The 23,280-nt window shown below is 43.5% G+C and overlaps 1 protein-coding gene across 5 annotated transcripts in view; it reads right to left on the bottom strand.

Annotated features, from left to right (window-relative positions):
- The window catches only part of LOC124795065, a 104,210-nt gene that overhangs the window by 59,940 nt on the left and 20,990 nt on the right, over positions 1 to 23,280 (bottom strand). For 4 of the 5 annotated variants that reach the window (XM_047258870.1, XM_047258869.1, XM_047258873.1 and 1 more), the window contains exon 2: positions 9,106 to 9,421. In XM_047258870.1, the coding sequence (XP_047114826.1) occupies positions 9,106 to 9,323 (218 nt within the window). In that variant the 5' untranslated portion in view covers positions 9,324 to 9,421. Of the gene's footprint in view, positions 1 to 9,105; positions 9,422 to 23,280 lie in introns of those variants that run through there. The other variant, XM_047258872.1, reaches the window with a different exon arrangement.

Here is a 23,280-nt window from a genome sequence, read left to right as displayed (position 1 = left end):
CCTCGAAAAACAGCCAGCCAACCTGTATCCTGGTAAAGGAAGCCTCTGAATTATCTCCTTATTTAAGAAGTGTTCAGATATACCAATAATTTCAGAGTCAACATCTATAAGCAGTTCACTAACTTTATCTCTAATACCTTGTATATTTTGATGAAATATACTAATTCCCTTATTACTCGGATACCTAAGCTTTGTCAAAAGTGATTCCCTTGTTAGAGAAACTTCCCTTAAGCAGGAATACCTATCAGCTGACTTCAATCTAAAAAAGGTGCAGCTCTAACACCCACTACTGCAGGAATTTTCCCACGAGTGATCCCACCAACCCCACCTATGCTGTCACGTATAAGCTTTGCCAACCTCCCCTTCCCATACCTGTTGAGGTGCAGGCCATGTCTAGTGAGTATTATGTGACTTTTCTTTTGACAAATACATGAGTACATAGTGCACAAGCTGCCAGCAACCACCACAATTTTTCTGATATATAAACTACTTTTGAAGTGCCAAAATGTACTAGAACAAATAAAATGTCTATAAAATGCCGCACTGTGCAACGTACTTGTGGTGAGACAGTCACAATTCCTGAAATCCATTGCCCACGGCCTCCGGTCTGCTGAGGAGCACCGCAGACCTGGGTCCGAGGATAAACCGTGAAAATCTGCTGCATCACACCACACACAAGCAGATCTGGCCTGCAGGCAGATCAGTGGGACTAGATCAAACAGGCAGGGCCTGCACATTAGTGGAAACTGAACGGCAGGCCAGACACATTACAGATACTCGCAGAAATGGCCTGCAGTTTTAGGTCGTCACGGAAATCCACTCGTGTGGCCAGCTATTCAGAGTCACAGACAGCGCGTCGACGAAATGAGGCCACGGTGCTCGATCCGTACGAATACTCCGAGAATCGATAATAATGAGGATAGGTAGCGAGTCACCGTAAAGACGATCGCTGAACCAGAACGGGCACGTAGAAAAGACAATCACACTCTCACAACTAAATTTTCAGCCACAGCCAAACATGAGCCCACACGCATTCACACAATCACTAAGACGCAACTCACGTACGCAGGGCTGCCAGCTCTGGCCACTGCGTCTGCAGTCTCTCAGAATGAGATCCGAACAAACCACTCCCCACACCTCCACGCCTCTCGTCGGCAGCTGCTAGGCTGGCGGCAAGAAGTGTCGGCAGCACCGACTGCGAACTGATGGGAACAGTAGGAAGGGGAGAAGAGAAGCAGCAGCAATGAGGGAGTAGGGAAGAGGCGCACGTGCTCAGCGACGGTGCACGACACATCAGTAAACAAACCATTTCACATACCGAGACAAAAATGAGTATTTCTAGTGTTTTTTCAAATTTCCCCAATTTCCCTGACGTGTTTAAAATTCCCCGATATTCCCCAATTTCCAGAGCCTGTGGCGACCTTGCAGACATTCTGTCACAGCTGAGAATTAATTTAAAGAGAGGTAAATGTCTACGGGTTGGGCAGATACAAAATTATAAGAGCATACGAGGACTCTCCCCACACCCATTTGTGGAGGCAGAAACTTCACTCCTATCCGATCCCCACCGACCACATAATGGGCTCACCAAGTTACAGAGGAAGAAGATGACCTAGCCAGGACATTCAAAATAGCAAAAGTCATAAATCTATAAACGTAATGAACATCAGATGGGCTGCCGACAAGAAAATAAGGTGAGAGCAACAGTGACGTCAAGAGGTGGGTGGGCGCGGGCGAGTGTCGCTCGGGGCTCGGCGTGTGGCGGGAGTCTCCCCTTCCTCAGCCGCCCCTCTCCGGAGAGTCGAAGTCTTAAAGAGGGGAACAGCACCCACTATCTTGGGGGAAGCGTGAAACCCTATTAAGCAGATACTCTGTCAACAGCTAGTACGGAGGGTAAGAAATAATGAAGGTCTCGGCTACAATGGAGTGTTGCCCCTAAAACACAAAATAAGGTATGGCAGAAAAAAGGGCAAACCACACCTGAAAGTGATTAAAACAGAGTAGGAGAGGTATGACCGTGGCAGCTGATAGAGATGGTGGTGTTGACAATCCCACAGAACCAGCCAAACCATCCCGCACCATCCCAAAAGCACTTCAAAACCACCGTATGCTGTCCACCAACATTAGAGGTGAACAATTCGGAAGACTGTGCTACGTAGGATAGGAGATTCATTACAGCGGTACAGCAGCAGTCTCCTCGATAGTGTAGAGTTTGTTAAAAGGGACAGTAGCTCACCAGATGTTCTGTTTCTGAGTGAACAGAGGTCTGCAGATCTCCACACACTACTGTCTACGTGAATGTCGAGTGGGTAATCGCTTCTCCAGCCAAACAGGCAGCCGGTTCATTCCCTGGACTTGGGACCCGGAGACAGACAACTGAGCAGGCACTGCAACCGAGGTCACGGAAAAGATCGTAAACAGTAGGTGACGAAAGTAACATCGGTCAATAGCACGGAGACTGCTCACTGGGTCACTACAAATTAAGATCTCATCAACAGAAGTCTGTTTTATAAAACTTAAAGCTCTGTTAATGACTATCAGCTCTGCAGTAAAAACACTAGATGTTCCTGGTAGCAATTTTCTTTTTAAAAAAAAAAGGGTTAGCAGGAGGCGTAAAGCATATCCTGCCTTACTCGGGGTTTCAGAGCTACTACCATCCTGATACTCCTGATGAACTGACAAAAACAGACATTGAAAGATAACAGGGATGATGCAGGTTGGTCTCAATTCGTGGTCTGGGTGCTAACGGAGGGGGCAGAACACGGTGTGCACATTCTGAGCAAGTTACGTGGGGGACCTCCAGGTGCATTCCGACTGTTAATCACCCCCGAGGGTGGGTGGATCGGTGCCCCTTATCCGAGAAGAATCCGATAAGTTGGACAATTAGGAAAACATTCGAGTGCGATTGCGTAAGTGAGCTGGAGTTGGTACTGTGAGAAACGGAGAGGTAAGTTCTCTGCTTCAGCAAAGACTTTAAGCAGAACTGACCTGCTTATTGTAGTTCTTTCCTCAGTAGCATCATCACTCTTTTATCAGTGAAGTTGAAAGTCCAAATGAGTGAGGGATGGTGTTTACTCAAAAATGTACATATAATCTAGATTGCATTAACACACATACATGCATTCTTCACTAAGTTCAACTGTTAAGAACAGTGACCCGTTTATCAATTACAAAAACTTACTAGCCCACAAAACCAGATCGACATCTACAATAACAGTGGTGAAGTTAATTGTTTGACTGTGGTACAAAATACAGTCAGTATTTACACAAAAAAGTCACAGTTCCTTTTTAACACTACCCTGTAGTAATTTATTACAGAAATGATTACACTTTGGTAGTTCAATCCAGTCCATAACGAGCTTCAGTATTCAACAATCGGTAGTTTTGATGACCGTAACATTTCCTACCATTTTTCAATCACAACACAGTTTAGTAAAGATGTTCATTAATTTAGGCTACAGAAATCACTCAAAAATTATTAAGCATCCAAGTCTCGAGCTTTGCTGTTGTCAGTGGACATATTTTTGCTCGCCGAACACACGTAGTAGTGGCACAAATTGACACTGGGGGTGCTCCCGACATAGGTCTTACTCGTGAGCTTTCAAACGACCGACTGCCAATTCTGGGTGAAGTCTGACTCTTTGTAGACTGGCACAAGAACAAACTGCTATTTTGGAGGCTACATTGTGGTTTAAAAATGGCTAGGTTGGATTTTTCTGATTTTCTTATATTACAAGAACTAATATGATTTTGGCTCACAGAAAATGTTGCTGGTCAGAAATTCAGAAAAATACTTGGGTGCTATTACTTTCACACAATGTAGATCCCTTATTTACATGCATCAGTGCCCTACTGCAAATTAGGGTAAATTATATGAAATTATTAATTATTAAATCAATTAATCAATACTGCATATCATTTTATACACAAAAATAAGTAATCAAAAGTCATAATCTAACAGTAGCTATGATGAATAATGTGAGCAAAATCAAATAGGGGTAATGCAGGAGTAGGTTTAATAATGAATAGGAAAATAGGAATGCGGGTAAGCTACTACAAACAGCATAGTGAACGCATTATTGTGGCCAAGATAGATACGAAGCCCACGCCTACTACAGTAGTACAATTTTATATGCCAACTAGCTCTGCAGATGACGAAGAAATTGAAGAAATGTATGATGAAATAAAATAAATTATTCAGATTGTGAAGGGAGACGAAAATTTAATAGTCATGGGTGACTGGAATTCGAGTGTAGGAAAAGGGAGAGAAGGAAACATAGTAGGTGAATATGGATTGGGGGACAGAAATGAAAGAGGAAGCCGCCTGGTCGAATTTTGCACAGAGCACAACATAATCATAACTAACACTTGGTTTAAGAATCATGAAAGAAGGTTGTATACATGGAAGAACCCTGGAGATACTAAAAGGTATCAGATAGATTATATAATGGTAAGACAGAGATTTAGGAACCAGGTTTTAAATTGTAAGACATTTCCAGGGGCAGATGTGGACTCTGACCACAATCTATTGGTTATGACCTGTAGATTAAAACTGAAGAAACTGCAAAAAGGTGGGAATTTAAGGAGATGGGACCTGGATAAACTAAAAGAACCAGAGGTTGTACAGAGATTCAGGGAGAGCATAAGGGAGCAATTGACAGGAATGGGGGAAATAAATACAGTAGAAGAAGAATGGGTAGCTTTGAGGGATGAAGTAGTGAAGGCAGCAGAGGATCAAGTAGGTAAAAAGACGAGGGCTAGTAGAAATCCTTGGGTAACAGAAGAAATATTGAATTTAATTGATGAAAGGAGAAAATATAAAAATGCAGTAAGTGAAACAGGCAAAAAGGAATACAAACGCCTCAAAAATGAGATCGACAGGAAGTGCAAAATGGCTAAGCAGGGATGGCTAGAGGACAAATGTAAGGATGTAGAGGCCTATCTCACTAGGGGTAAGATAGATACCACCTACAGGAAAATTAAAGAGATCTTTGGAGATAAGAGAACGACTTGTATGAATATCAAGAGCTCAGATGGAAACCCAGTTCTAAGCAAAGAAGGGAAAGCAGAAAGGTGGAAGGAGTATATAGAGGGTCTATACAAGGGCGATGTACTTGAGGACAATATTATGGAAATGGAAGAGGATGTAGATGAAGATGAAATGGGAGATATGATACTGCGTGAAGAGTTTGACAGAGCACTGAAAGACCTGAGTCGAAACAAGGCCCCCGGAGTAGACAATATTCCATTGGAACTACTGACGGCCGTGGGAGAGCCAGTCCTGACAAAACTCTACCATCTGGTGAGCAAGATGTATGAAACAGGCGAAATACCCTCAGACTTCAAGAAGAATATAATAATTCCAATCCCAAAGAAAGCAGGTGTTGACAGATGTGAAAATTACCGAACTATCAGCTTAATAAGTCACAGCTGCAAAATACTAACATGAATTCTTTACAGACGAATGGAAAAACTAGTAGAAGCCAACCTCGGGGAAGATCAGTTTGGATTCCGTAGAAACACTGGAACACGTGAGGCAATACTGACCTTACGACTTATCTTAGAAGAAAGATTAAGGAAAGGCAAACCTACGTTTCTAGCATTTGTAGACTTAGAGAAAGCTTTTGACAATGTTGACTGGAATACTCTCTTTCAAATTCTAAAGGTGGCAGGGGTAAAATACAGGGAGCGAAAGGCTATTTACAATTTGTACAGAAACCAGATGGCAGTTATAAGAGTCGAGGGACATGAAAGGGAAGCAGTGGTTGGGAAGGGAGTAAGACAGGGTTGTAGCCTCTCCCCGATGTTGTTCAATCTGTATATTGAGCAAGCAGTAAAGGAAACAAAAGAAAAATTCGGAGTAGGTATTAAAATTCATGGAGAAGAAATAAAAACTTTGAGGTTCGCCGATGACATTGTAATTTTGTCAGAGACAGCAAAGGACTTGGAAGAGCAGTTGAATGGAATGGACAGTGTCTTGAAAGAAGGATATAAGATGAACATCAACAAAAGCAAAACAAGGATAATGGAATGTAGTCTAATTAAGTCGGGTGATGCAACACAACCACAACAACAACATGATGAAATTTGTAATGGAAGACGGGGCTGCTGATGTATTTGAATGTCAACTGTCTTGTCCCTGGTAATTTAAAGTACTTTCCATAAAAGTCAGAATGCTCAGCATTCTGTTGGTATGGGTCATTAAATTAAATTGTGCCGATTAGCTCACCAAGTTTCACACGTATCGAACTATGGTGTTAACCCCAATCGATTGTAATACTTAATCAACACCTTCCACAGCCAAACTGATGCCACCAATGCTATCAGCGTAGTGAGAAGAATAAACTAAACGACAAAGCTAAATGGAGAAAGCCCAGTTACACCTCTGCAAAAGCAATACATGTGCCATATATGACTTACAAAACAGTACTGGAAACATGGTAGAAAATTATAGGAAAGAAAAAAAATTTGCTATCAGCAGATATTCAAAACTTAGCAGATGGGAGAGGAGAACCATGCTATATCACAGAGTGTCAAAGGAAGTAGTCTCAATGAAGTGGTCTCAATGAAGTGGTCTCAATGAAGTGGTCTGATGATGATGATGATGATGATGATGATTGGTGTGTGGGGCACTCAACTGCGTGGTCATCAGCACCCGCACGAAGTCCCAATTTTTACACAACCCAATCTAGCTACAATCACAAATGATGATGATGATGATGATGATGAAGAAATGATGAGGATAACACAAACACCCAACCCCGGGCAGAGAAAATCTGCAACCGGTCCGGGCATCGAACCCGGGACACTGGAGCCCAGAGGCAGCCACTATACGACGAGCTGTGGACTGGTGCCAGTGACTCGACTTATTCCACGATGACAGACTCGGTGCAGTCATTTCAAATTTGAAGGTACCCCTGAAGCATAAACCTGGTGACCACCATCCAGTTAGGTCGAAACTGTGGCCCGGTACGTACGGAGTTAGGCCGAATAGGATGATTCGCTCCCCGAGAGGTGTGGGCGAGGAAGTGGAGAGGTTTAAGCTTACGCGTGCGGGTGACTCTTTAGTTAACAAATATGGGACAGCTGTGTCAGCCTTTTATCAAAGAGGAATCCCAAAAATTGAGACTGTGCAACAACATCCCGGCACTAAGTACACAAGTCGAGTTCTGGGTCCAGACGGACTGCGGTAGGACGACACTAATGCGTGTCTCACATTTTTGTCGAAGAGAATTGGAGGTCGCGGGAAAGGGTCCAAGTGGAGGCTCCGTGGATACACCTTGAAATTGTTGTTTGGTGAAGGCTACAGACTGGGAGCTGTTACAAATGCAAAAGTTGAAACAATGTGAGTGTGACGAGAGGTACGACAGGTTGTGAAATGCATGGAGCCCTGCCATTTTTTTGGACCCGTGCACTCTGAGTGGTGTACCGACTGTAACACGAAAAAATCAGTGGAGTAAAAGCTGACAAAAATCAGTAGGGCGTCTTGAAAGCCCCTGTCATTTAGGTTAAGTAAAATGTGATCATGCTGGGCAGTGTTGTATGCCTCATGGAGATAAAAAAGGCTTCAATGAGATTTCACCGTTTAGAAACACCCCATCAGATTGCTGTTTCCAACCTAACCACACGGTTAATTGAGGATTGTTCCTCCTGGAAACTGGGGGACAAAAGGCCCAGTGATTCGAGAAACCAGAACAACCGTCAGGCCACCATCTTTTCGAGCAGTTTTCAGAGCACACTGATGAGGCTAATCGGTCAGTAGCTGTCAGTGGATGTCTGGATTTTGCCTGGTTTAAGGATAGGGATACTATCTTGACCCTGAAAAGCAAAAATACTTTCTGGCCAGGTTTGAGTAACATTCACATGTTGGATGATGAACTGAACCAGGGCCTGAGGCCACACTGTTTGATGCGTCAAGAGCCTGAAAGAGTTCCTGATCAGAGAAAAGTTCATTATATAATCAATCATGACCAGGGGGGGGGGGGGATAGGGAGGTGTCTTCAACATGTCTTATGTATTTTTTTAAAAAGAAAGAAAGAGAGAGATGGGGAGAGAGAGAGAGAGAGAGAGAGAGAGAGAGAGAGAGAGAGAGAGAGAGAGAGAGAGCTATATTGCTATGTTGTGGGATTCATATGAATGGTTCAAATCTTATCTTTGTAACAGGCAGCAAATGGTAAAGATACAGGGAAAGTTTACTCATCAGAATACCAAAGAGTCGGATACGGGGTGCCACAAGACTCCCTGCTGGCACCACTGCTGTTCTTAATATTTATAAATGGCATGCCAAGCCATGTATCAGCAGCAGGTACAATATTGTTTGCTGATGACACCAATCTGTCTGTTAAAGCTATGAATGATGCTGGCCTTCAGAAGACAGTCACAGTAGCGCAGAAAGATGAAATGTATTGTTTATGGATAACATTTTAATTGTGAATGACAAAGAAAGAGTTTCGGTAGACTTCAGACATAAAACAAACTAGGAGCCACATAACAACAGAACTTGGGCAGTGTAAGATAAAGAAAACCCGTGTCACTAAATTTTTAGGAGTACGGATAGATGAAAATGTAATGTGGGGAAAACATACAGAAATGTTTCTTGCATTAAACATGTAAGTACACCACTGGCCCTATCGTAGACTTTTACGCCAGAGCACAATAGGAACTGGTGGTGGGCAGAAAGATATTTAATCGGCAGAGAAAGTCACTGATCTTTGGAATGTTTTGAAACTCCGTCAGGGAAAAATGAGGGCAAGAAAAAATGAATGGGTACATTCTCGCAAAGAGAAGTAAAGGGGTAGACAAGAAAGGTAAAAATATGGCATATACCCTGGTTCACAAACAGAACAGGGTACAAGACTAACGAAGAAGTAAAAGAAGACAGTTTATTACTAGCACCTGTGCACCAAATGACACTATCCAATTTAGCTAACACACTCAATCTAACAAATATACCAAAATCAAATAGGTCTTAGCTCCTTTACAGGATTCTAAAAGTGGAACTCATTTTGAATACAAAAGCAGAATGATCTAAGTTGTGCCGACAGTGTGCTCACATCCAAAGTTCCCACGTCAGTTTTACAATGTTACAGCCAGCAGGTTACTTACCCGACATGGTATTCCTTGTCAGCCCACAACCTCAAATCTCGCGACAGCTTTCTCCAACGACGGCACACTTTCCGTACCACGTCCACTAGCTCAGTGAAAGACAAGTGAGAGAAGATCTTTATCAGTATCTCCTCAGGCAAGTCGTCAATGCTCGTACGCCACACTGCAGCGCCTTCTCCCGCGTGGCACAGTCCACTGTGCTCAGACACTGAAGCCATTTCACTGTCACGCCTGCAGTCAGACTACGGTGAGGTGGAAGGCGCCAGGGGAGGTGACGAGCTGTTGAGTGGACGTCTGTCGGATATGCTTGCAGACACTGCAAAAAAACATAAACAGCATTACAAACCCGCACTCACACGGATTTCAGCTACTTCCCACTGTGTTAATGGAACAAATAACAGCAACGACATGCCAACATTATTAGACAACTGTCGCTGAAATCATTTCTTATGGCTGAAACTATTTCAGGACAAGTTAATAGTGTGATATTGAGCCAACAGACCGCTCACATCATTGATGTGATAGAGATATGTGCCTTAAGGAATAACTGACAGCTGACATAATAAAAAACAGAAACACTGCAATATAAATTCCGATGATGTCACAGGATCTCCATTGGCACTGAGAGTCAGGAATGCTGTTCTTTTTAATGCCATCCGATGTAGGTGTACCGTAGGTCTGTAGAAAAGCGTAGCGTTCCAAAAGATTGGAAAAGGGCACAGGTCATCCCCGTTTTCAAGAAGGGACGTCGAACAGATGTGCAGAACTATAGACCTATATCTCTAACATCCATCAGTTGTAGAATTTTGGAACATGTATTATGTTCGAGTATAATGACTTTTCTGGAGACTAGAAATCTACTCTGTAGGAATCAGCACGCATTTCAAAAAAGACGATTGTGTGAAACCCAGCTCGCGCTTTTCTCCACGAGACTCAGAGGGCCATAGACACGGGTTCACAGGTAGATGCCGTGTTTCTTGACTTCCGCAAGGCGTTCGATACAGTTCCCCACAGTCAAAGTAAGGGCATATGGACTATCAGACCAATTGTCTGATTGGATTGAAGAGTTCCTAGATAGCAGAGCGCAGCATGTCATTCTCAATGGAGAGAAGTCTTCCGAAGTAAAAGTGATTTCAGGTGTGCCGCAATGGAGTGTCGTAGCACCGTTGCTATTCACAATATATATAAATGACCTTGTGGATAACATCGGAAGTTCACCGAGGCTTTTTGCGGATGATGCTGTGGTACATCGAGAGGTTGTAACAATGAAAAATTGTACTGAAATGCAGGAGGATCTGCAATGAATTGACACATGGTGCAGGGAATGGCAACTGAATCTCAATGTAGACAAGTGTAATGTGCTGCGAATACATAGGAAGAAATATCCTTTATCATTTAGATACAATATAGCAGGTCGGCAAATGGAAGCAGTTAATTCCATAAATTTTCTGGGAATAGGCATTAGCAGTGATCTAAAATGGAATGATCATATAAAATTGATCGTTGGTAAAGCAGATGCCAGACTGACATTCACATGAAGAATTCTAAGGAAATGCAGTCCGAAAACAAAGGAAGTAGGTTACACTAAACTTGTTTGTCCACTGCTTGAATATTGCTCAACATTGTGGGATCCGAACCAGATAGGGTTGATAGAAGAGAGAGAGAAGATCCAACGGAAAGCAGCACACCTCGTTACAGGATCATTTAGTGATTGCGGAAACGTTACGGAGATGATGGATAAACTCCAGTGGAAGACTCTGCAAGAGAGACGCTCAGTAGCTCGGTACGGGTTTTTGAAGTTTCGAGAACATACCTTCATCGAGGAGTCAAGCAGTACATTGCTCCCCCCCCAACGTATATATCGCGAAGAGACCATGAGGAGAAAATGAGAGAGATTAGAGCCCACACAGAGGCATACCGACAATCTTTCTTTCCGCGAATACGGGACTGGAATAGAAGGGAGAACCGATAGAGGTGCTCAAGGTACCCTCCGCCACACACCGTCAGGTGGCTTGCGGAGTATGGGTGTAGATGTAGATGTACTGAAAATCTGAAAATATAGCCACTGTAAGAAAATAGTGTCTTCACCAGCGACATAAATTTAACTCTGGAATGCACAATACAGTAGCCTATACAAAAAGAAAGCCATCACATTCATTGGCTTTGCCAACGCACAATCAGACTATCATCTTCCAATCTAACTTAGGGCTCAGGTTACACTACTGGTCAGTCTGTCACTACAAATTTCATACCTAGACCTAGAAAAAGCCTTTGATTGTGTGAATGTTGACATCCTATTAAACAAGCTACGGAACATGGGCATTAGAGGCGCTGCTTATGACCTAATAAAGTGTTATGTGAGCATTAGAAAACAGTTTGTTCTGCTTAAAACGGAAAGTGGTGTCTACAAATCAGAGATCGCTTGCATAAAATATGGCGTGCCCCAGGGCTCAGTGTTGGGCCCCCTTCTGTTCTTTATCTATGTAAATGATATTAAATACTGTACTATAAATTCAAAAATTGTTTTGTATGCCGATGACACGTCCATTGTGTGTAAAAAGGAGTTGTGTAATGAACTAGAGGCCAAGTGTAATAATGTGACAAAAGAAATTGTTCAGTTTTTTAATGAAAGTCACTTAAATGTAAGCACCAGTAAAACATGTTTGATGGAGTTTAACAAAAGTAGTTTGAATAATGAAATTAAATTATACATTGTCAACGAATTGGTAAAGAAAGAGTCTAGTGCAAAATTCCTTGGCGTAACAATCCAAAGCAACCTGAAATGGGACACACATATTGACTCCCTAACAACTAAGTTGTCAAAAAATATATTTGCAATCAGTACTATTAACAAGTTCTGTAGAGACACTGTAGTCCTATGGACTGCATACCGTGCTCTTTTCTCCTCTCACTTGAACTACAGTATTGAAATTTGGGGGGCAACAACCAAACTCATTCTTCAAAAAAGGGGTGTGAGAATAATCTGTGGAGCAAAATATAGGAAATCTTGTCGCAACTTGTTTCCAAAAACTGAGGTGTTAAGTGTTGTAAACACATACATTCTAAAAGCCATATTGCTTCTGAAAAGACTGCACCCGAACACTTATTCAGATTTCGACCAGTACAATACTAGAAATAAAGTTTTTACATTGGCACCCACAGAACAGCACTTTACGAAAAGGGGCCTCAGTACGCAGGTATAAAATTGGCTAATGCACTGCCTAGTGCAGTCATGGCTCTTCCTACAGTTAAACTGAAACACCAGCTTAAGAAACTTTTAGTAAAACACCCTTTCTACACATTAGAAGAGTACCATACTTACTTACATGAAGAACAACAAATGCTTCGCGAAATTATGTGAATAGAAATCAGTAAACATCTTATTGTAATTTTGTTGTAAATTAATGACGTATTCAGAAGAATGTGTCTTGTGTATTGTACAAATAACTTTAATCATTACTGTTTCTTTGTACGTGTGCAGTGTACCATTCGATGTTGAATAAAGCTATTATTATTTCTTTCCTTTCTCAGATGTTATATCTGGTTAAAAATGGAAAGTGACACGGACCTCGATCAAGCGTGACTTCCTTTTAACTGTACGGTATATGTTACATTGCATTTAGGAACGTTCGGGTAATTGAACATCAATAATTACAGATTTCTGTAGTTCTATATATAAGTTTGGGTGCAGCTGTATTGTGTTGATGTACCGGTGGATATTGTGTGGTATGACTCCTGTAGTTGATGTATAATTGGTATAATGTCAACTTTATCCTGATGCCACATGTCCTTGACTTCCTCAGCCAGTTGGATCTAATTTTCAATTTTTTCTCCTGTTTTCTTCTGTATATTTGTTGTATTGGGTATGGATATTTCGATTAGTTGTGTTAATTTCTTCTTTTTATTGGTGAGTATGATGTCAGGTTTGTTATGTGGTGTTGTTTTATCTGTTATAATGGTTCTGTTCCAGTATAATTTGTATTCATCATTCACCAGTACATTTTGTGGTGCATACTTGTATGTGGGAACGTGTTGTTTTATTAGTTTATGTTGTATGGCAAGTTGTTGATGTATTATTTTTGCTACATTGTCATGTCTTCTGGCGTATTCTATATTTGCTAGTACTGTACATCCACTTGTGATGTGATCTACTGTTTCTATTTGTTGTTTGCAAAGTCTGCATTTATCTGTTGTGGTATTGGGATCTTTAATATATGCTTGCTGTAATATCTGGTGTTTATCGTTTGACCCTGTATTGCAATCATGAATCCTTCCATCTCACTGTATATATTGCCTTTTCTTAGTCAAGTGTCGGATGCGTCTTGATCGATGTGTGGCTGTGTTAGATGATACAGGTGCTTGCCATATAGTGTTTTCTTTTTCCAATTTACTTTCTTTGTATCTGTTGATGTTATGTGATCTAAAGGATTGTAGAAGTGGTTATGAAATTGCAAAGGTGTAGCTGATGTATTTATATGACTGATTGCTTTGTGTATGTTGCTAGTTTCTGCTCGTTCTATAAAGAATTTTCTTAAATTGTCTACCTGTCCATAATGTAGGTTTATTATGTCGATAAATCCCCTTCCTCCTTTCGTTCTGCTTAATGTGAATCTTTCTGTTGCTGAATGTATGTGATGTATTCTATATTTGTGGCATTGTGATCGTGTAAGTGTATTGAGTGCTTCTAGGTCTGTGTTACTCCATTTCACTACTGCAAATGAATAGGTAGATATTGGTATAGCATAAGTATTTATAGCTTTTGTCTTGTTTCTTGCTGTCAATTCTGTTTTCAGTATTTTTGTTAGTCTTTGTCTATATTTTTCTTTTAGTTCTTCTTTAATATTTGTATTATCTATTCCTATTTTTTGCCTGTATCTTAGATATTTATAGGCATCTGTTTTTTCCATCACTTCTATGCAGCCACTGTGATTATCCAATAAGTAATCTTCTTGTTTAGTGTGTTTTCCCTTGACTATGCTATTTTTCTTACATTTATCTGTTCCGAAAGCCATATTTATATCATTGCTGAATACTTCTGTTATCTTTAGTAACTGGTTGAGTTGTTGATTTGTTGCTGCCAGTAGTTTTAGATCATCCATGTATAGCAAATGTATGATTTTGTGTTGGTATGTTCTAGTAATATTATATCCATAATTTGTATTATTTAGCATGTTGGATAGTGGGTTCAGAGCAAGGCAGAACCAGAAAGGACTTAATGCGTTTGCTTGATATATTCCACGCTTAATCTGCCTTGGCTGTGATGTGATATTATTATTATTATTATTATTATTATTATATTATTTAACAGAAACAGAATTTTCTGGCGAGACATTCGACAGGTTCGCTAACTCGGACGAACAATCGGCTTCCGACATAACCCAGACCTCCGCTACATTACAGCACAGTTCGTCACGGCAACCCCGTCCATGAGATCATTGCTGCCAATGGATTGTCACCTCCACTGTTCCTACAACACTTACGAGTCAAACGATTACGACCACTGACCACCGCGACATCCGTTGCTGCCTGGTGGCATTGTGGGCATACGATGTGGTAACAAAAGTATACAAGTGGGGCAGACACGTAGAGAAGATACGGGTTGCAAATGGGGAAAGCCATTCAGATAAGTGACTCTGATAAAGGGTAGATTACTACTACGCAGTGCCTGTGAAAGAGTATCTCGAAAATGGATAAGCTGATCAAATGTTTACACGCCACTGTCTCGAGCATCTACAGAAAGAGGTAGAAGGACAGTGAAACTAGCACTAGGCACTAAACGGTTGGACATCCACTACTCATCAGAGAACGTGGGCAGGATAGGTGGTGAGCTGTGGCGTCTCGGCCAAACGAGCACAATGTCGGTGCACACACGAGTGTTTCATCGTACATTATCGATCACGATGTTACGCAGCAGACCATCCGTATGTGTTCGTACTTTAACCCGACAACATTATCAATTACACTACTGGCCATTAAAATTGCTACACCAAGAAGAAATACATATGATAAACTGGTATTCATTGGACAAATATATTATACTAGAACTGAGATGTGATTACATTTTCACGCAATTTCGGTGCATAGATCCTGAGAAATCAATACCCAGAAGAACCACTTTTGGCCGTAATAACGACCTTGATACGCCTGGGCATTGAGTGAAACACAGCTTGAACAGCGTGTACAGGTACAGGTGCCCATGCAGCTTCAACACGATACAGTTCAGTTCATTAAGAGTAGTGACTGGCATATTGTGATGAGCCACTTGCTCGGCCACCATTGACCAGACGTTTTCACTTGGTGAGAGATCTGGAGAATGTGCTGGCCAGGGCAGCAGTTGAACATTTTCTGTATCCAGAAAGGCCCGTACAGGACCTGCTACATGCGGTCGTGCATTATCCTGCTGAAATGTAGGGTTTCGCAGGGATCGAATGGAGGGTAGAGCCACGGGTCGTAACACATCTGAAATGTAACGTCCACTGTTCAAAGTGCCGTCAATCCGAACAAGAGGTGACCGAGACGTGTAACCAATGGCACCCCATACCATCACGCCGGGTGATACGCCAGTATGGCGATGACGAATACACGCTTCCAATGTGCGTTCACCGCAATGTCGCCAAACACGGATGCGACCATCATGATGCTGTAAACAGAACCTGGATCCATCCGAAAAAATGACGTTTTGCCATTCGTGCACCCAGGTTCGTCGTCGAGTACACCATCGCAGGCGCTCCTGTCTGTGATGCAACGTCAAGGGTAACTCCAGCCACGGTCTCCGAGCTGATAGTCCATCCTGCTGCAAACGTCGTGGAACTGTTCGTGCAGATGGTTGTTGTCTTCCAAACTTCCCCAACTGTTGACTCAGTGATCGAGACGTGGCTGCACGATCCGTTACAGCCATGTGGATAAGATGCCTGTCATCTCGACTGCTAGTGATACGAGGCCATTGGGATCTATCACGGCGTTCTGTATTACCCTCCTGAACCCACCGATTCCTTATTCTGCTAACAGCGATCGGATCTCGACCAATGCGAGCAGCAATGTCGTGATACGATAAACCACAATCGCGATAGGCTACAATCCGACCTTTATCAAAGTCGGAAACGTGATGGTACGCATTTCTCCTCCTTACTCGAGGCATCACAACAACGTTTCACCAGGCAACGCCGGTCAACTGCTGTTTGTGTATGAGAAATTGGTTGGAAACTTTCTTCATGCCAGCTCGTTGTAGGTGTCGCCACCGGCGCCAACCTTGTGTGAATGCTCTGCAAAGCTCATCATTTGCATATCACAGCATCTTCTTCCTGTCGGTTAAATTTCGCGTCTGTAGCACGTCATCTTCGTGGTGTAGCTATTTTAATGGTCAGTAGTGCACATGTGCAGTGGCCGCGGGACCGTCGGGGTTCGACTGACGATCGATGAAACGTGTCAGCTCTTCGGGTGAATCACATTTTTGGTAAACAACGGTCATGTCCACAAATGCCGCCATCGAGGTGAACGGCGGCTCAGAATGTGCAGTGCACCACGGACGCGGGCTGGTACGACCAGCGTTATGCTCTGGGAGACATTCTCCCGCATTTGCTCAGCACCTGTGGCAGTAATCAAAGGCACTCTGACAAATGCAAACCACCTGCATCCCTTCACGCTAGATGTCTTCCCCAATGGCGGTGTTATCTTTCTGCAGTATAGTTGTCCGCATCTCGGAGCCAGAACCGTGGAACAGGAATTTGAGGAGCATTATAGCTCACATTAATGACTCGCTGACCAAATTCGCGTGATGGAAATCCTACGTGTTTTTGTCACTATTAGGCACCACCACCGCGCACACAAATCTGCAGCCCATTATTTGTGCGAATCACGTGACCTGTGCATGAACATCTACAGCCACAAACCTACCAATAAGCTGTCGGACCCTGGCACGCAGAATCAGTGATGTACTGCATTCCACAGACAGACAAAGCAGGTGGTCATAATGTTTTGGCTCTACAGCTGCTAAGAGCTCGCCTCAGCTGCTCCGCGCATCTACCGGGTGATCAAAAAGTCTATAATAAATTTGAAACTGAATAAATCACGGAATAATGTAGATAGGGAGGTACAAATTGACACACATGCTTGGAATGCCATGGGGTTTTATTAGAACCAAAAAAATACAGAAGTTTAAAAAATTTGCGACAGATGGCGCTTCATCTGATCAGAATAGCAATAATTAGCATAACAAAATAAGACAAAGCAAAGATGATGTTCTTTATAGGAAATGGTCAATATGTTCACCATCATTCCTCAACAATAGCTGTAGTCGAGGAATAAAGTTGTTCAAAAAATGGCTCTGAGCACTATGGGACTCAACTGCTGAGGTCATTAGTCCCCTAGAACTTAGAACTAGTTAAACCTAACTAACCTAAGGACATCACAAACATCCATGCCCGAGGCAGGATTTGAACCTGCGACCGTAGCGGTCTTGCGGTTCCAGACTGCAGCGCCTTTAACCGCACGGCCACTTCGGCCGGCAATAAAGTTGTGAACAGCACTGTAAAGCATGTATGGATTTATGGTGAGGCATTGGCGTCGGATGTTGTCTTTCAGCATCCCTAGAGATGTCGGTCGATCACGACACACTTGCGACTTCGGGTAACCCCAAAGCCAATAATCGCACGGACTGAGGTCTGGGGACCTGGGAGGCCAAGCATGACGAAAGTGGCGGCTGAGCACACGATCACCACCAAACCACGGGCGCAAGAGATCTTTCACGCGTCTAGCAATATGGGGTGGAGCGCCATCCTGTATAAACATCGTACGTTCTTCAGGTGTTTATCAGCCAGGCTGGGGATGATGCGATTCTGTAACATATCGGCGTACCTCTCACCCGTCACGGTAGCAGTTTCAAAACCAGAATCACGCATATCCTCGAAGAAAAAAAGCCCGATAATGTTAGATGTGGTAAATCCAACCCATACCGTGACTTTCTCGTCGTGCAATGGAGTTTCCACGACAGTTCTAGGATTTTCGGTAGCCCAAATTCTGCAGTTGTGGGCATTGACAGACCCTCGGAGCGTGAAATGAGCTTCGTCGGTCCACAACACGTTACTCAACCAATCATGTCCATTATAATTATCCGGGATGTTATGCCGTGGTCGGTTGCTGAATTCTGTGTCGATTCCCAACGTTTCGTCTGCGACTGCGGGAGACATCTTCAAGGGGGTCCGTAGCTGGCCGGCCGGTGTGGCCGTGCGGTTCTAGGCGCTTCAGTCTGGAACCCCGTGACCGCTACGGTCGCAGGTTCGAATCCTGCCTCGGGCTTGGATGTGTGTGATGTCCTTAGGTTAGTTAGGTTTAAGTAGTTCTAAGTTCTAGGGGACTGATGACCACAGATGTTAAGTCCCACAGTGCTCAGAGCCATCTGAACCATTTTTGGTCCATAGCTCGATGGAAGGTCCAACACACCCGCTGCCTCGCTACTGACTGCCGCTAAATTCCGTGTCCGCGCGCTCCCGCGCCGCGGCGTGACGTCACGTGTTTTGGAAACGTCAGTGCAATTCGCCGCTGTCCGTCGCCGTTGCCATCACCCAGTAGTGGACGGGTGGTACACATCTTCCTCAACACCGGCATCCATATACCGTTTAATTTCACGCCCTCCTCCTTTCGGTTGAAATTATTTGGGTGTTTAGCGATTTCGATTGCCTCCCTGTAGAGCCTTTCGTAATACCCGCTTGTGGCCGCTAGTACTTGCGTCTCCTCTAAACGAATAATTATACTGGACATGATATTTCCGGCCGTGAAAGTCTACATTTTAGTAACTCAACCAATCGTCATCTTCCGGCATCTTTTGAAACGCCCACACCGCAAATGCCCTCCGCTTCACTAAATCGCCAGGTAACAGGTGCCCGTTCGAATCCCCTTCCTATGGCGATAGGATCGTAACGCTGAACTAGCACATTCCCCGTTCTGATAATACAGCTTCACTAAAAGTGCCTTTTCAGGTAACGTCAACATGCTGCGACTGCTGGCGCATCAGATTCTCAGACTCTCATTACAGCTCCTTTTATACACGATTGTCATGCGCAGTCACTGACGTTTCGCTGTCCAGCGCCATCTGTCGGACATTTTGTGAACTTCGTTTTTTTTTGTTCTAATGAAACCCCATGTCATTCCAAGCATGTGTGTCAATTTTTACCTCTCTATCTACATTATTCCGTGGTTTATTAAGTTTCAAATTTATACCGACTTTTTGATCACCCGGTACTTCTAGCAGTCACTTAACGCGTTCCCTATAGGCTACCTCTCCCCGCCAACGACGCCACACCTCTGTAGTCGATTATTGTCTCACCTGCACCTGTTGGCACTCTACAACTCAAAGCTGCCAACAGTGCTGTCAGCTATTGGGGATACTTTGGTGACTCTACCACAGTAAACGTACTAATCTGAGCCACCACCCACACGAAATGAACAACACGAGGTACACAGGTAAAGAGCTACTACCGGAACTGAAGCTGTGAAGGCAAGTCGCGAGTCGCGAGTCACGCTCGGATAGCTCAGCAAGCACAATACCTGCTCGAAGAAAGTGGAGGTCCCAGGTTGCAGTCACGACTTGATCCACAGTTTAGATCTGCCAGGAAATATCGGTGACAACATATTATAAACAACAACTAGAATTGAAACATACAAACAAAACACCCTAGGCACCATTTACGTAAGGTATGACACCGCACTTCACTTCAAACATTATGGAATTCGTGATGGGACAATCTACTGGTTTTAACCACCACTTTGCCAGTCGGCCGCGCTGGATTAGCCGATCGGTCGAAGGCGCTGCAGTCATGGACTGTGCAGCTGGTCCCGGCGGAGATTCGGGTCCTCCCTCGGGCATGGGTGTGTGTTTGTTTGTCCTTAGGATAATTTAGCTTAAGTAGTGTGTAAGCTTGGGGACTGATGACCTTAGCAGTTGAGTCCCATAAGATTTCACACACATTTGAATATTTTACCCGTCGATTTTTTCTTTCGGTCGGTTTTTTCAGTCGAGTGCAAGACCAGAATGTCGCGGCTAAGGCCCCCGCAAACGATCAAATGTGTTTGACAAAATCGTTATCTGACTACGGATTTGCCAAGCAAGCCCGTATCGGATTTTGAGGCATTGTAGCACAACACGCCGAAAAGACAATGACGTCTCTCGGATTGGCCTTCAATGCGCTGCAGCGCTGAAACCGCACATTTGCGCGATGAGCAAGTAAATCCATCAGTACGGCACAACAGCATCGCAAAGCGTGGCGTCTAGATTGCCTGGACGATGTGGCTTTGTTGACGCAATCTGAGCACAGGACACGTGATCCAGTTGGCCAATTACAGCGAGCACAAAAGACGTGAACCGACCAGGCAATGGCAAAGTGACTGTTTCGTCTCGCCCGCACACACAAATTAATACACATACAGCAGCTACAGAAATAACTAGAGCTATAGCTTCTTATATAATTTTGGTTCCGCTTTTTTCCGTCATGTGTTTAGCCTGGGACGTAAGAAGACATGTTAAACGGTCACCAACGAAGCAATCACATTGCTACTCTTGTATGTAGAAATCTTTTTCATCCCGAATATACAGGGTGCGTCAAAAAAATGTATAAGACGACATGTGAAACGGTCACCAATGAAGCAATCACATTGCTACTCTTGTATGTAGAAATCTTTCCCATCCCGAATATACAGGGTGCGTCAACAAAATGTATACACACTTTGAACTGTTATAGTGAATTTATTTCCCGTTCTACAAGGTTTAATATATGTGAGAAAGTAATGTTATGTTTCTTCAACAGGTGGCAGCAGTGGCAAGGAACTACCTGCAACATGGCGGACGTGCGTTTGAGCTTCGAAGCGCGGAAGCAGATAATTAAGTGGTACTGGAAGTTTGAGAATGTAGCTGCGGTTCGAAGACAGTGGAGAAGTGACTATGGTACAGAACCACCTCCAAGGTTAACAATTACACGTCTACGAGAGAAATTCGAAATTCGTGGAACAGTGTGTGATGTGCATAAAGGTCGATCAGGGCGACCTCGTACAGCTACAAGTGATGATTCCCCACAACTGCGGGCTCGCAACTGTTTCAGCGTTCACCTCAAAAATCTTCGAGGCAAGCGGCACGTGAGAGTAATGTAAGTGCTGGTAGTGTGCAACGCATTCTGAAGAAAGGCAAGTTTCGTGTGTACATTCCGAGGCTGCTGCAACAGCTAAGTGACGACGATCCAGATAGAAGGTTAGAATTTTGTGATGGGTTCAGGAGATGGTGAGACGTGAACCGGGATTTATGGGTAGCATAATTTGGTCGGATGAAGTCCAATACAAACTCAATGGAGCTGTCAATAGCCACAGTTGTGTGTACTGGGCTGAAGATAATCGTCACATTACAGCTGAAAAAGCTGTGAATTTGCCTGGTGTAAATGTGTGGTGTGGTTTGTCTGCAAGGGGACTCATTGGGCCTTTCCACTTTGAAGGTACTGTTACTGGAGAAACGTACCTAACAATGCTTGCTGACTCCATGTTCCCTGCCATTCGTGCATTATACGGTAATGATGAGTTTTATTTCCAACAAGATGGCGCCCCGCCGCACTATCATAGGGACGTACGAGCATACCTGGATCACGATGTGCCAGGCCAGTGGATAGGACGCAGGGGACCAATCCAGTTTCCTGCACGCTCTCCACACCTCACGCCGCTGGATTCCTTCTTACGGGACACAGTAAAAGATGAGGTGTACAAACGTAAACCAAGTAATCTGGACACACTTTGGAATGAGATTCAGGCGGTGTGCGCAGAAATCTCTTTGGACACTTTGGTACAATGTACAGAGTCAGTGGTGACTCGTACTCAGAAATGTATTGATGCTGAAGGCCAGTAGTTTGAACATTAATCACATTTGCAAAAGTACATTTATTTTTCCAATTGGACTTTAAGTTTTCAGAAATTTAACATTGTAGGCCGGGAAATAAATTTTCTATGACGCTTCAAAGTGTGTATACAGTTTTTTGACGCACCCTGTATAATGATTTTGATTTCGCGATTCCCGAGGGTGTGTCACGGCTTGGACATAATAACAGAACTTAATCCTAGAACATTAAAGGGGGACGGTGACGAGGGGGGGGGGGGGTGGGACACATGACACTGACATTACTAAAACGTTCAAATGTGTGTGAAATCTTATGGGGCTTAACTGCTAAGGTCATCAGTCCCTAAGCTTACACACTGCTTAACCTAAATTATCCTAAGGACAAACACACACACCCATGCCCGAGGGAGGACTCGGACCTCCGCCGGGACCAGCCGAACAGTCCATGACTGTAGCGCCTTAGACTGCTCGACGGACATTACTACTAACCATCTTAAATTTTACTATTCTTATTTTATTCGAAGGAACTCATAATTTATAGTTTACGCACTAATTAATTACAATTATAAGGTCTCCATCGGTTTGTTACATACAAAATGTCCTGTTTTACACCGTATACTGACGATCGTACTGCTAAAAGTGTTGACGGGAACCACGTTGGTGCCAACTGCAACCGTCAGTTCTAGGAGGGTTCAGTGATCTTGGGTTACATTACTGGCAGTGAAGCTGTGACTTTTGTATTTTTTGTTGTTACACGTACTTGGCTGTTCTACGAATAGGTCGCGATTTGCAGGGGCGCGATTAAGCTCTTTTTGGCTGTAGTTTCCGAATTTCTCGCGATTTCCTGTACTATTGTTAAGCCGGGGCATGTGATCACAGCTTGAATCGGCAGCAAAAATCTGGCTTTGGTGACAGACTGATCTGTAGCGTGTAGCCAGAGGTCTACGTACAGTTGGAATACAACAGTCTGGTTGTGACTTGGCGCAGCGAAATTTCGAAAAAGGACTCACCAATGGCCGTGAAATCTCAGGAAACTGTCGGTGGAATTCAGGGAGGGCCGAGCTAAAAAACGCTTCCTTGAGCCCACTGAATTTCTGATGAAGTAAGAGTGGTTCAGAATAATAAAAGGAAAGATTCTCTCTGGGACGACGATCGTTAGTGACTGCTTCAGTTAATACAACACTCTAGTCGGCACTGTAGGTTTTCAGCAGGTCAGAGTGAACCATAGTCTGAACCTTACAGATACGTAAGAGCGTTCCGTCCACACACAGAACGTGGAGAGAATGAAGTGGGACTCCAGAGGTGCCATT

The sequence above is a fragment of the Schistocerca piceifrons genome, chromosome 4 (genome assembly GCF_021461385.2).
Source record: "Schistocerca piceifrons isolate TAMUIC-IGC-003096 chromosome 4, iqSchPice1.1, whole genome shotgun sequence".
NCBI classification, from domain to species: domain Eukaryota; kingdom Metazoa; phylum Arthropoda; class Insecta; order Orthoptera; family Acrididae; genus Schistocerca; species Schistocerca piceifrons.
This window is presented reverse-complemented; position numbering and strand designations above follow the sequence as displayed.